The 12271-nt window shown below is 39.9% G+C and overlaps 1 protein-coding gene across 1 annotated transcript; it reads right to left on the reverse strand.

Moving 5' to 3' along the window:
* Positions 1–8183: 8183 nt before the first annotated feature.
* On the reverse strand, positions 8184–11854 carry LOC140047072 (urotensin-2 receptor-like). The gene has a single exon (XM_072091886.1). It carries the CDS (start codon positions 11672–11674, stop codon positions 10640–10642), a length of 1035 nt encoding a protein of 344 aa, XP_071947987.1. The 5' UTR covers positions 11675–11854; the 3' UTR covers positions 8184–10639.
* Between the last annotated feature and the right edge of the window lie 417 nt (positions 11855–12271).

Genomic DNA, 12271 nt, shown 5'->3' on the forward strand with positions numbered 1-12271 from the left:
CCGATACTTATTATCAACAGGCTTACCTCTGTGCTGTATGGGCGTGCTGTATTTTGTGCAATATTTGCGTGCTTACTTCTATGTAGACCAGTCGACAAACTATAGTCTACACTAGTGTGTGCTTACTTCAGTGTAGTAGTCGGCAAACCGTAGTCTACACTAGTGCGTGTCTACTTCAGTGTAGACCAGTCGGCAAATTTCGGCCAACCGTAGTCTACACTAGTGCGTGCTTCAGTGTAGACCAGTCGGCAAACTTCGGCCAACCGTAGTCTACACTAGTTCGTGCTTACTTCAGTGTAGTAGTCGGCAAACCGTAGTCTACACTAGTCCGTTCTTACTACAGTGTAGACTAGTCGACAAACTTCGGCAAACCGTAGTCTACACTAGTGCGTGCCTACTTCAGTGTATACCAGTCGACAAACTTCGGCAAACCGTAGTCTACACTAGTTCGTGCCTACTTCAGTGTAGACCAGTCGACAAACTTCGGCAAACCGTAGTCTACACTAGTCCGTTCTTACTACAGTGTAGACTAGTCGACAAACTTCGGCCAACCGTAGTCTACACTAGTTCGTGCCTACTTCAGTGTAGACCAGTCGACAAACTTCGGCAAACCGTAGTCTACACTAGTCCGTTCTTACTACAGTGTAGACTAGTCGACAAACTTCGGCCAACCGTAGTCTACACTAGTGCGTGCCTACTACAGTGTAGACTAGTCGACAAACTTCGGCAAACCGTAGTCTACACTAGTCCGTTCTTACTACAGTGTAGACCAGTCGTCAAACTTCGGCAAACCGTAGTCTACACTAGTGCGTGCCTACTTCAGTGTATACCAGTCGACAAACTTCGGCAAACCGTAGTCTACACTAGTTCGTGCCTACTTCAGTGTAGACCACCAGTCGACAAACTTCGGCAAACTGTAGTCTACACTAGTGCGTGCCTACTACAGTGTAGACCAATCGACAAACTTCGGCAAACCGTAGTCTACACTAGTCCGTTCTTACTACAGTGTAGACCAGTCGACAAACTTCGGCAAACCGTAGTCTACACTAGTGCGTGCCTACTTCAGTGTAGACCAGTCGGCAAACTTCGGCAAACCGTAGTCTACACTAGTACGTGTCTACTTCAGTGTAGACCAGTCGGCAAACTTCGGCAAACCGTAGTCTACACTAGTGCGTGTCTACTTCAGTGTAGACCAGTCGACAAACTTCGGCAAACTGTAGTCTACACTAGTGCGTGCCTACTACAGTGTAGACCAGTCGACAAACTTCGGCAAACCGTAGTCTACACTAGTGCGTGCCTACTTCAGTGTAGACCAGTCGGCAAACTTCGGCAAACCGTAGTCTACACTAGTACGTGTCTACTTCAGTGTAGACCAGTCGGCAAACTTCGGCAAACCGTAGTCTACACTAGTGCGTGTCTACTTCAGTGTAGACCAGTCGACAAACTTCGGCAAACCGTAGTCTACACTAGTGCGTGTCTACTTCAGTGTAGACCAGTCGACAAACTTCGGCAAACCGTAGTCTACGCTAGTTCGTGCCTACTTCAGTGTAGACCACCAGTCGACAAACTTCGGCCAACCGTAGTCTACACTAGTTCGTGCCTACTTCAGTGTATACCAGTCGACAAACTTCGGCAAACCGTAGTCTACACTAGTACGTGTCTACTTCAGTGTAGACCAGTCGGCAAACTTCGGCAAACCGTAGTCTACACTAGTTCGTGCCTACTTCAGTGTATACCAGTCGGCAAACTTCGGCAAACCGTAGTCTACACTAGTTCGTGCCTACTTCAGTGTAGACCAGTCGGCAAACTTCGGCAAACCGTAGTCTACACTAGTTCGTGCCTACTTTAGTGTAGACCAGTCGACAAACTTCGGCAAACCGTAGTCTACACTAGTGCGTGTCTACTTCAGTGTAGACTAGTCGTCAAACTTCGACAAACTGTAGTCTACACTAGTGCGTGCCTACTTCAGTGTAGACCAGTCGTCAAACTTCGGCAAACCGTAGTCTACACTAGTGCGTGTCTACTTCAGTGTAGACCAGTCGGCAAACTTCGGCCAACCGTAGTCTACACTAGTACGTGTCTACTTCAGTGTAGACCAGTCGGCAAACTTCGGCAAACCGTAGTCTACACTAGTGCGTGTCTACTTCAGTGTAGACCAGTCGACAAACTTCGGCAAACCGTAGTCTACACTAGTACGTGTCTACTTCAGTGTAGACCAGTCGGCAAACTTCGGCAAACCGTAGTCTACACTAGTGCGTGTCTACTTCAGTGTACCAGTCGACAAACTTCGGCAAACCGTAGTCTACACTAGTGCGTGTCTACTTCAGTGTACCAGTAGACAAACTTCGGCCAACCGTAGTCTACACTAGTTCGTGCTTACTTCGGTGCAGACCAATCGACAAACTTCGGCAAACCGTAATCTACACTAGTGCGTTTCTACTTCAGTGTATACCAGTCGGCAAACTTCGGCAAACCGTAGTCTACACTGATGCATGCTTCTTACTTCAGTTTAAACCAATCGACAAACAGCAGAAAACAAGTATACATACACTAGCAGACAGTTTGCTGAGTCTGCCAGTGTGTACTGGAATGTTGATAAACGTTGGAAACTAGTTTGCAGAAGTCTCCACTAGCAAATTCGGTAAAGTTCACTAGTGTAGACTAGGTTTATTATCATCAGATAAACAGCCTTCTTTCGAAACGAAAATAAATATTCGTCCAAACAGATGTGAGCCCTCATAATTTATAACGCTCCCATAACTTGTTTCTGTTTAATTGCAATGCAATAATTGCTCGCCTTTAACATATTCGTAAATGAATAAACTAGAATAGAAGAGTATATAATTACTGCAGCAACTTAGATTACTTATGTTATATTATTTATATTTAAAGCGGATGTACACAGAAAATGTACTTGTATTAGCTTTTACCTGTTATCGAACATCATTCAGATTCAGTAACCGTGTCCCTGTGGAGTACAAATTAAAAACTAGACGTCAGTTGAGTAATCGCAAGTTAATAGTAACGCACTCAAGATCGTGCTTCTGTGACGTCAACGCGTAACACAAATGTACGCAGTGACATATACATCGTGAGCTTGTATAAGCAACATTAATAGAACGCGATCGGTAATATAATCGTGATGTTTGAACATGTATTTTCGGAAACACTGTTTTCAAGACTTTCATGCCTCGTCATCATTCATGTTTTACAATAATGGCGGTATTAACTAGGCCCCGTGTCTTATCGTCGGGTTTGTTTTTTTCCCTCGAGCCAATCGGTTCAATATATTGCTTAACTGAAATGACGTATGTAAATTCTTCTGGCAACCATAAGTTGAATTTAGAGCAAACATACAAAAGGCGTCACTAGGCTTATATAAGATGATTACTTAATTTGGCAGTTTAAATATGAGCAATAATTAATTTAGCTTATGTAATGTTCGTTCTCTAATGACCAGGTTAACAAATTTGCATCAGCTAAGGTATCATTCTTACTCGATCATTAAAGACCCGACGACACAACACGGACGTATGCTTTGCGCCTAAAACTGCATTGCGTCCAAATGGGACCAAGCTTGAATAAAAGTAGCAACTTTTCCTTCACTCTATAACTACTGCTAATTCACTCTTTAAGGCCAATTCATTCGTGTGGTAACAGTAATTCTTGGTTCCCACTAGAGACGCAACACAAGGACGTTACGCAACGTAAGTGAATTATTCGAACTGTCGCTTGGTTAACACGCTGGCGTTGCGCTTACGTCATTGCGTTACGTTCTAGTGGGAAGCAAGCTTTTGCGGAAAACCGCGTAGCTGTCCAACGTAGAATCTGTACCTATCCTGAGCGGCAACCGCCCTTCCGTAGAAGGATAGATTCTATATTTATATTACCGTTACCACTCGTCTGTGTAAATTGACCTTTAGTAATTATAGTACAATATATACTTAATCGTTTGATAATATTTTGATCACTCGTCACATTGGCATCTTCTGTATATTACGTTAAATATTGTTCAGGTGTTTTTTAGCCGTTTTTTTATTTTATGAAATCGTGCTAATGAGTATCAGTACTGTATGCTATTCTGGTCTCTGCTAAATCACTCTCGTGTTTAATAATTTATCTCAATGACACCCAACATTTTTTTTAGCGCGCGTATCAACTTTTTTCGCTCCTGTTTATTTGTGTTATTAATAGATTATCTATCTTTAATTATTGTTCAAATGATTGTTTAGCATATTGATCCATTTTAAATACCCGATACTAATTCCAACTAGTAATCTTTGTCTGATTTCCTTCTGTAAAGCTCTACACTATCAACCTAGTTTGACAACAAAAAGTGTGATGTGCCCGAATATGGTTGTGATATGCCCAAATATGGTTGTGATATGCCCAAATATGGTAGTGATATGACATCATCATGTCCATATATGGGCACATTACATTTTTTTTATCACATAAAGTCTGATAGTGTAGACAGAGCTTATGTCGGATACTTGTACATATTTTACGTTTCCCCGTGGAATCAACAGCCGACAAACCCACTTCTGCGTTCAGTCATAATCCAGATTGATCATTTTCCATTAATGTTATGAGGATGTGTTCATCGAATGCTGCCTCAGGCGCACCCATTTTGCTTTTCTCTGAGTGGAATTCAAAAGAAATAATTCGATCATCTATTGTCGTATCATTATCATTCTATACTAAAATGTGTAAAGTTGAATTCGTTCTACGTAATAGCATCGCTATTTAATTAATCAAATCGCAGAAATAACCGACATTTGCACATGCCGGTGATGGCTGTGAGCAGAATTCGTGAATTATTTTCTCAATATCTAAAGAGCGATCATAAGAATTGAATCCCTTATAAAGGGATTTATGTTCTGTATAACTATTAAAATGAAATCAATCAGTTGATAAATTATAGGTTCAAAACCAACAAATGTTTTCATTTCAATATCTAGTTTTGTTCAAACTAAAGTTCTGTTTACACTCTATCATCGGTGAATTTATCAGTTTTTCTCTGTCTAAAGCTCTGTCTACATTATCAAAGTTTATGTGACAAACAAAATGTGATGCGCCCATGTATGGACGTGATGATGTCATATCACTACCATATTTGGGCATATCACTACCATATTTATGTACATCACACTTTTTTTGTCAAACTAGTTTGATATAGTGTAAACACAGAACTTTAGACGCGTCGCGTCCTAGAGTGGGAAACTCAAAAACCTATTCTATGGAAATGCATGTAGAATTCTTTTTTTAAATATTAATTACATAACATTTGAACGGATTTATATGTTTATCCACAAATGTTTATAATATTAAAAATGGATAAATACTAAACTATCTTCCGAATGGTATTGGTTTGGTGTGGCGGTCAAACTCCGGTTTACCAAAATATTAATGTCTCCTACGACATGAGTTAGGAGTTGGGTAGCCGAGTGGTTGACTGTCATACAGAGAGCCCCGGATTCAATTCCCGACAACTCGGTCCACTCAGCTGTAAATGAGTACCTGGTTGAAAAATAAGGTGTGGAAAGGAACTGGTCATCCTAACACATAATGCTTAACAGATAATGCTTAACAGCTCATTCCCCTACGTTCAGAATGAATACGGGACTCGCCTTTCCGTCCTTACGACATGACGCTTAAAATAATAAGGTTTGCGGTGTTATTAATTGAGAAGACGGTTTTCAATGATTGAAGCGTTTTCGATCAATATATACAACTCCACATATTATTAAACACTCAGCAATTGCAGTAGTAATAATAACCCTATAATTTGAAAACTCCAGGTTGTCTATTACTAATTATTTTAACGCATTCGATTCTCTTAGTAAACGTTATTATGTATTGTAAACATATCCACCCTATACATACGCGTTTACCAAACAATCTACCTAAATGCGTTTAAGTTTTATTTTTTATCTTGAACAAAACAAAATCTACCTAGACGCGTTAAGTTTTATTGTTCATCGTGACCAAAACATTCTACCTAACGCGTTTGAAGTTTTATTGTTCATCATGACCAAACAATCTACCTAAACGCGTTTAAGTTTTATTGTTCATCATGACCAAAACAATCTACTTAAACGCGTTTAACTTTGGTTCGTCATGACCAACACAATCTAGCTTAATCAGCCTACCCGAAACGCGTTTAACTTTTGTTCAATCGTCATGACCAACACAATCTAGCTCAATCAGCCTACCCGAAACGCGTTTAACTTTTGTTCAATCGTCATGACCAACACAATCTAGCTTAATCAGCCTACCCGAAACGCGTTTAAGCTCTATTGAATGTATATCTTGGTCTGAAAAGCTAGTACATAAAGTCTGTTGTTCGCCAAAACCAACACAATCTACTACCTAAACGCGTTTAACCAGGGAAGTTTCTTTTCTCTGGTTTAACTTCGTATGTTCACAAACAAACCCGCGTTTAGGTTTTTCCAGCACAAATGCAGCGGCCGAATGTCTCGTCATTGATAAAATATGCTTTTTATCGACCATGTCTTTTGAATGATTAGCTGCATTTCCTGTTTTTAACTGGACAATATTCCAATTACCTGCCATGTATTACACTTCTCAGGAAATTCGTAATTAACTACATCAACATTTGTTCTCTGATGATGCGAATAGCCCTAAGGGAGTCAGCTTCAAATGAGACCCGGCTGCGTATCTTGATTTATCTCATTTGGAAAAAAGGCGCGCACCTGCAGTCGCAACTCCTGTAGGGGCTGCGCTCTGTCGTCTGTAGGCCTTGCAACAAGTACTGCAGTGCAACACTCCTGTGCATGTACGGATAATCATGGAGAAAAGTAATTACTCCATGTGATAATGATAATTAAAAGGTCTAACAGCACCTGCAGTAATTCTTAGCCGTGTGCGCATCGTGAGTAGCACACACAGCGCATCATAAGACGGTCTTGCAACGCTTCTAGTGCATCATGGTCGGGTCTTTAGCGTGTCTTGTTATGCTAATGATGATTAGTAAGTATTAGAGTGTATAATGTTTGTTTCGGATTTCACATCACGTCGTTCCCGTAGGCCTAATATTTCTATATTGACATAGTTTCTGGAGTTTTTTTTTATGATGAACTTCGGAACTTTCGTTAATATATCAAATTACTGACGTAATCTTCATGTTCACACTTTATTGTCAAACTGTTCATGATGTGACCGGTCGTTGCTTTCAAATTGTTAATGATGTGACCGGGCGTTCGTTTCAAACTGTTAATGACGTGACCGGTCGTTGCTTCCATCGACGACAACGCTCGTCACATCCTGACTTCACTCTTGCTTGGTTTCCACTATAGACGCAACACAAGAACGTAACGTAAGTGAGTTGACCAATCACAAGCGATGGATTATTCGGACTCTCGGTTGTCATTGGTCAACACGCTTGGTTTGCGTTTACTTCCTTGCGTTTCGTCCTAATGGTAACTAAGCTTTAATAACAGGCGTTTATTTTATCCCTATTCAATGTCGTAATCTTTGAAACAACAAACTTTGACGGCTAACGCTACGACGGTAACGCGAAACAGTCGCGTTTAACCGCCTTAAAGCTTGGTTCCCACTAGAACGTAACGCAAGGACGTAAACGCAACGCAAGCGTTTTAACCAATGACAAGCGAAGTTGCAATCACAAGCGAATAAGCCATCGCTTGTGATTGGTCAATTCACTTGCGTTGCGTTACGTCCTTGCGTTGCGTCGCTAGTGAGAACCAACTAGCACGCGACGTATCGACGCAACGTGCTGTATTGCGTAATCACAAGTGGGAACCGACGATGCAACTTTGTTGCAAACATCGCAGGTTTGATTTCACGCAGGCGGGGGATCGGAAAACACAATTATTGAAAGGGCATTGCTTGGGTTGCGTTACGTTGCGTCGCTAGTGGGAACCACGCTTTAGCGTCAACCGTCGTCGTTTTCGTCAATTCTGTAATTCGTATTGCGTCATCTATGCATTTTCGTTGAAATAACTATCTACTCCATACAAATACAATACCACAATTCAAACATGAAATAATAATAACTACAACAATAGTACAATCATAAATTAATGATGTGAATGTTGAATGCCGTCAGCCGTCTCTGTTCTAATTAAAACCTAGAAATACACAATCAACAAGCAATATAGCAGCTTGCAATAGGTTTAAAACGAAGAGAACAAAAATAATGCACTATTATGAATAAAGGTTACTTTATTGGAGCATGTCAATTCACAGTATCCCAATATTGTATGGAACGCCGATAACCTAACGACAACATTAAATATGTATTATTTTTATTGAAAAAGTTAATAACCTATCAACCATAGCATACTATATGAAACCACTACTGATTGATTAATTGGCCTGATGCTTTTCCTACTCTGACGTAACTGTGTACGTACGGTATGCATTTACTCGGTACATTGAGCGACACAAACACGTGCTCTAAAAATGTACTTTGGTATGGACTACAGTATAATTAAGTCAGTTTTAGGCAAACTATCTGAGCAATTAACTTAGCTCCCAGACGCAAAACTAGACCGATCCATCGCATCGTGATTGTTCAAAGTTTGCGTTGCGCTTACGTTATTGTGTTACGTCAGAATGAGAACCAATCACATCAGCCTGTGAGGAGATATTGCAACTCACCAATGTGCTACGTCATTTTAAGTACAGTATTACAAACGACATTATATACATTAACAATTTAATATAAGCCATACTGTTTATATTATTTTTAAATAAATATACAAATTACCTTTATATTAATAATATTGCATGTTATAGACTTTACAATAAGACATTTTCCTCTACTAAATATAAAACTCTACCTGAACTAGTAATAAGTCGAACACTACTGTGCTATAGCGAGCAATCTCGTTTGAGTTGTTTGTGGCCTATTTGATACACTTCGAGTAGCAGCGCAATAAAACAATACACTATTTTATTACATATTGTTACCTGGTTATAAATATTTTGTACTAACCCATTGGAGAACAAACACCGCCAGTGTGAACGGAGCATTACAACCACTCGGAGTGCATTTACACGATTCTATACTTGCTTACCACAGCACACCTAACGTTCTGATTAAAGCAACATATCGGACGCTTACAGTCGCGTTTCAAAGTTTTAAAGTACAGAAATTTAATTAAAATTTCAATGTGAAAAATGATTAAACATTAATTACTAATGAGAGGCCTACAACAAAATTATATTCAATCATTCATCCATTCCAATATTGAACAGAACAGTCTTAGTTATCGACGTCAAACAGTCTCACGTAAATGGTCTTTGGTCTCTGTTTGTCGGTCGGTCCCTTTGTCGATCTATCTCAATCGCATCAACTGTCGTGAAACTCAATTTTAAAAGTTGACCGATACTTTATAATTGTGTTTACTTTAACTCGTGTTCGATAAAAAGTGTACCACCTCGCAAAGGGCAAGTGTGTATGTGGTTATAAACTAAAATACGGATAATTTCACTGCAGCTTGGTAGGCCTATATAACACGCATATGCCACGGATATAGATAAGGCTTGGGTAGGGGTTATGTTTGTTACTAGTGCAGTGCAATTTAATGTTTTATGTTATTTATAACAAACTTTTATGTAATTACGTCGTAATGATCATGGGGATAGCACTGCGTTGGATATAGCCGCCAATGTAATATAGAACTATGCATGGGGAATACATTTTGTTTACGTTAGTACTTTAACAAGCAGTTTTTGAATTGTAGATTTTGATCACTTAAACATTAAAAAGGATATTGTATCAAGAATAATATTACGTTAAATCAACAGGGGCTTATACGTCCTTGTAGGGATGCCGTCCAAAGCAGCGACGGTCCTCTTTTAAAATTATTCCTTATAAATTGTTTAAATACAATTTATCGTTGTGACGTTATTCTATCTCATGCGATATTCAAGTTTAATTACAGTAGTAGGCTACGCAAGTTTTTATCGCATTGTAGCATTTTTAAAGTTTCAGCGGAGATTTTAATGATAAACTGAACCGTATTCTTAGGAGTGTGTATACAATGCTACTGCTAAAAAAGGTTCTCCTAAAGTTTGATTCTCCCTTGGATTTAACACAAGCACGACGCGTAAGCGCATCGCGAGTAATTTGACCAATCACGACGAGATGGATCATCAGAATGCGTTGTGCTTACGTCGTTGCGCTGCATCCAATGGTTGCCACTAGGATGCAACGCAAGGATGTGGACGAAACTCAAACGGGTTTGACCATTGACAAGCGACAGTCGAATAAATCCATCGCGTGTGATAGGTCAAATCCTTTACGTTGCGTTACGTCGTTGTGTTGCGTCTCTAGTGGGAACCAAGCTTAAGTAAATCGAAGGCATTTCGCAGAGATGAACGGTTGGTAGACTGACGTCAAGCATTCTTTAATGAATACTCGTACTAGTTTTCCACAAGAAGCAAATAGTAGGCTATATAAAAAACGATCAATTTTATAGATGTTTACTTTTAAAAAAAATGTAATGTTTTGAAGTTGAGAGTGTTTGGTAGCCTTATTGGCTTATGCAGGTGATGTGTACGTGCGCACGCCTCGGTAACGTGTACGTACGCATACTCTGATCACTGCCTTTTCCATGCGTGCACGTGGGCATCGTCACAGTCACGTTTAAACTGATCTTAGAGCAATCTTTGATGTTGACCTGCTACTCTTTTTAGATTCACGCCATCTGTTGAACTTATTTGTCAGCAATGTATATAGTAATGGATTTACACAACTATTTATGTACGAAAGAATTATGCAGAATAAACCAAGAGGACGATTGTGTATTCCGTCTTCTGTGTATAAGTTCACCATTGCAAACGTCCAAAACGGGATGTAACACACCCAGAATGCTAAAACAATCAGAAACACGACGGTGACAACACGACGTTTACTTCGTCGTAGGTTCTTATTCAAACTCGCACCGACCTGTCCTACGGTTCTCCAGAAATGAATTAAAAGTGATGCGTAGACTAATGACATCATCACGGATGGGATAACCAGGACGATTACAAATACTGCTGTAAAGTATTTTTTGTAAACCTCTTCCGATTGTGTCCAGTCGCACATCGTCTTACCCTCATCTTCGTAGAACTTCGTTTCGTAGTTCAGACAGTACGGTAGAGCAATGGCTATAATTCCAATTGCCCAGAGGCAGCCGCAGACCCAACGCGAACAGGGCACGCTTCGGCACTGTAGCGATTTCATCGGGTACACTATTGCAACAAAACGTTCAATGCTCATCGCTACTAGAATGTACGCACCCACGAACATGACCACAAAGTCAATACTGAATACCACTTTGCAACCTATCGCACCAAACGGCCAACCAGCCGGCAAGTGGTTCCCAATCGTAAAAAATAGATACGCTAATATGTACGTGAGATCTGCGACGGCAAGGTTCATTACATAAGTGTTGATAGTGCTAATTGACAATCGAGAGCTAGGCCGGCATGTCATACACAAGACGAAACAGTTTCCAGTCACTCCAACGACAAACACGACGCACAACGCCGTCCATGATATGATACTAAAGACGAGTTCGTTACCTGAAGATGTATCGTTACCAGCTACAGATTCCGCCGGTGTAGGCGAAATGGAAACATTGTTGCCGTAAAGGTAACCAGGCGTTGGTCCCACGATTTGTTGAGGTAAAGCCATCTTACCAATCGTTCAGATTATTCCCTAGCTGTTCTTTCAGAATAATTATACGTAGAACCCAAAGAAATTACTGCAGGAACGTCCAGATGCAATGCAAACAAATTCAATTTGATTGTTCTTTAATTGTTACCACCTAATTCCATGTATAGCCGACTCAGTTGTCAGAATTTTTTATTTTTTTCCCTGCAAATATAAAAAAAGAATTGATTAGTGTTAGTTGTAGTTCACATGACCGTGGATGGTATTAGCATAATAAATAAATGTCTCTATGGTATTAGCTACGACTCAATGAGGCCGTTCCCACGTACACGGATTATCAAAATGTGTGTCTTTGGTATTTTTTGGGAAACTATTCAAATTTAAGTTTTAAGTGACGTTTTTTTTGGGGTGGTTTCTTAACCCAATACCCACAAATCAATTGTAATTCAAAAACAATAGAAACGACAGCAAATCGACACTGCAGAGTATTCTTATGGCCCCTGGAGCTATTTCATTAGATTCGGTTGCACCATTTGGAACTAAAATGTCCACAAAATTATGAAATCCAGGCTTAAATTCCAATTCTTATACGAATATGGAATTAAGAAGTAAGAAAGT

This window comes from Antedon mediterranea, chromosome 1, assembly GCF_964355755.1.
Source record: "Antedon mediterranea chromosome 1, ecAntMedi1.1, whole genome shotgun sequence".
NCBI lineage: Eukaryota > Metazoa > Echinodermata > Crinoidea > Comatulida > Antedonidae > Antedon > Antedon mediterranea.

Excerpts from the sequence above, each read along its gene's own strand:
- LOC140047072 (XM_072091886.1), bottom strand. The coding sequence starts at position 11,674 with ATGGCTTTACCTCAACAAATCGTGGGACCAACGCCTGGTTACCTTTAC.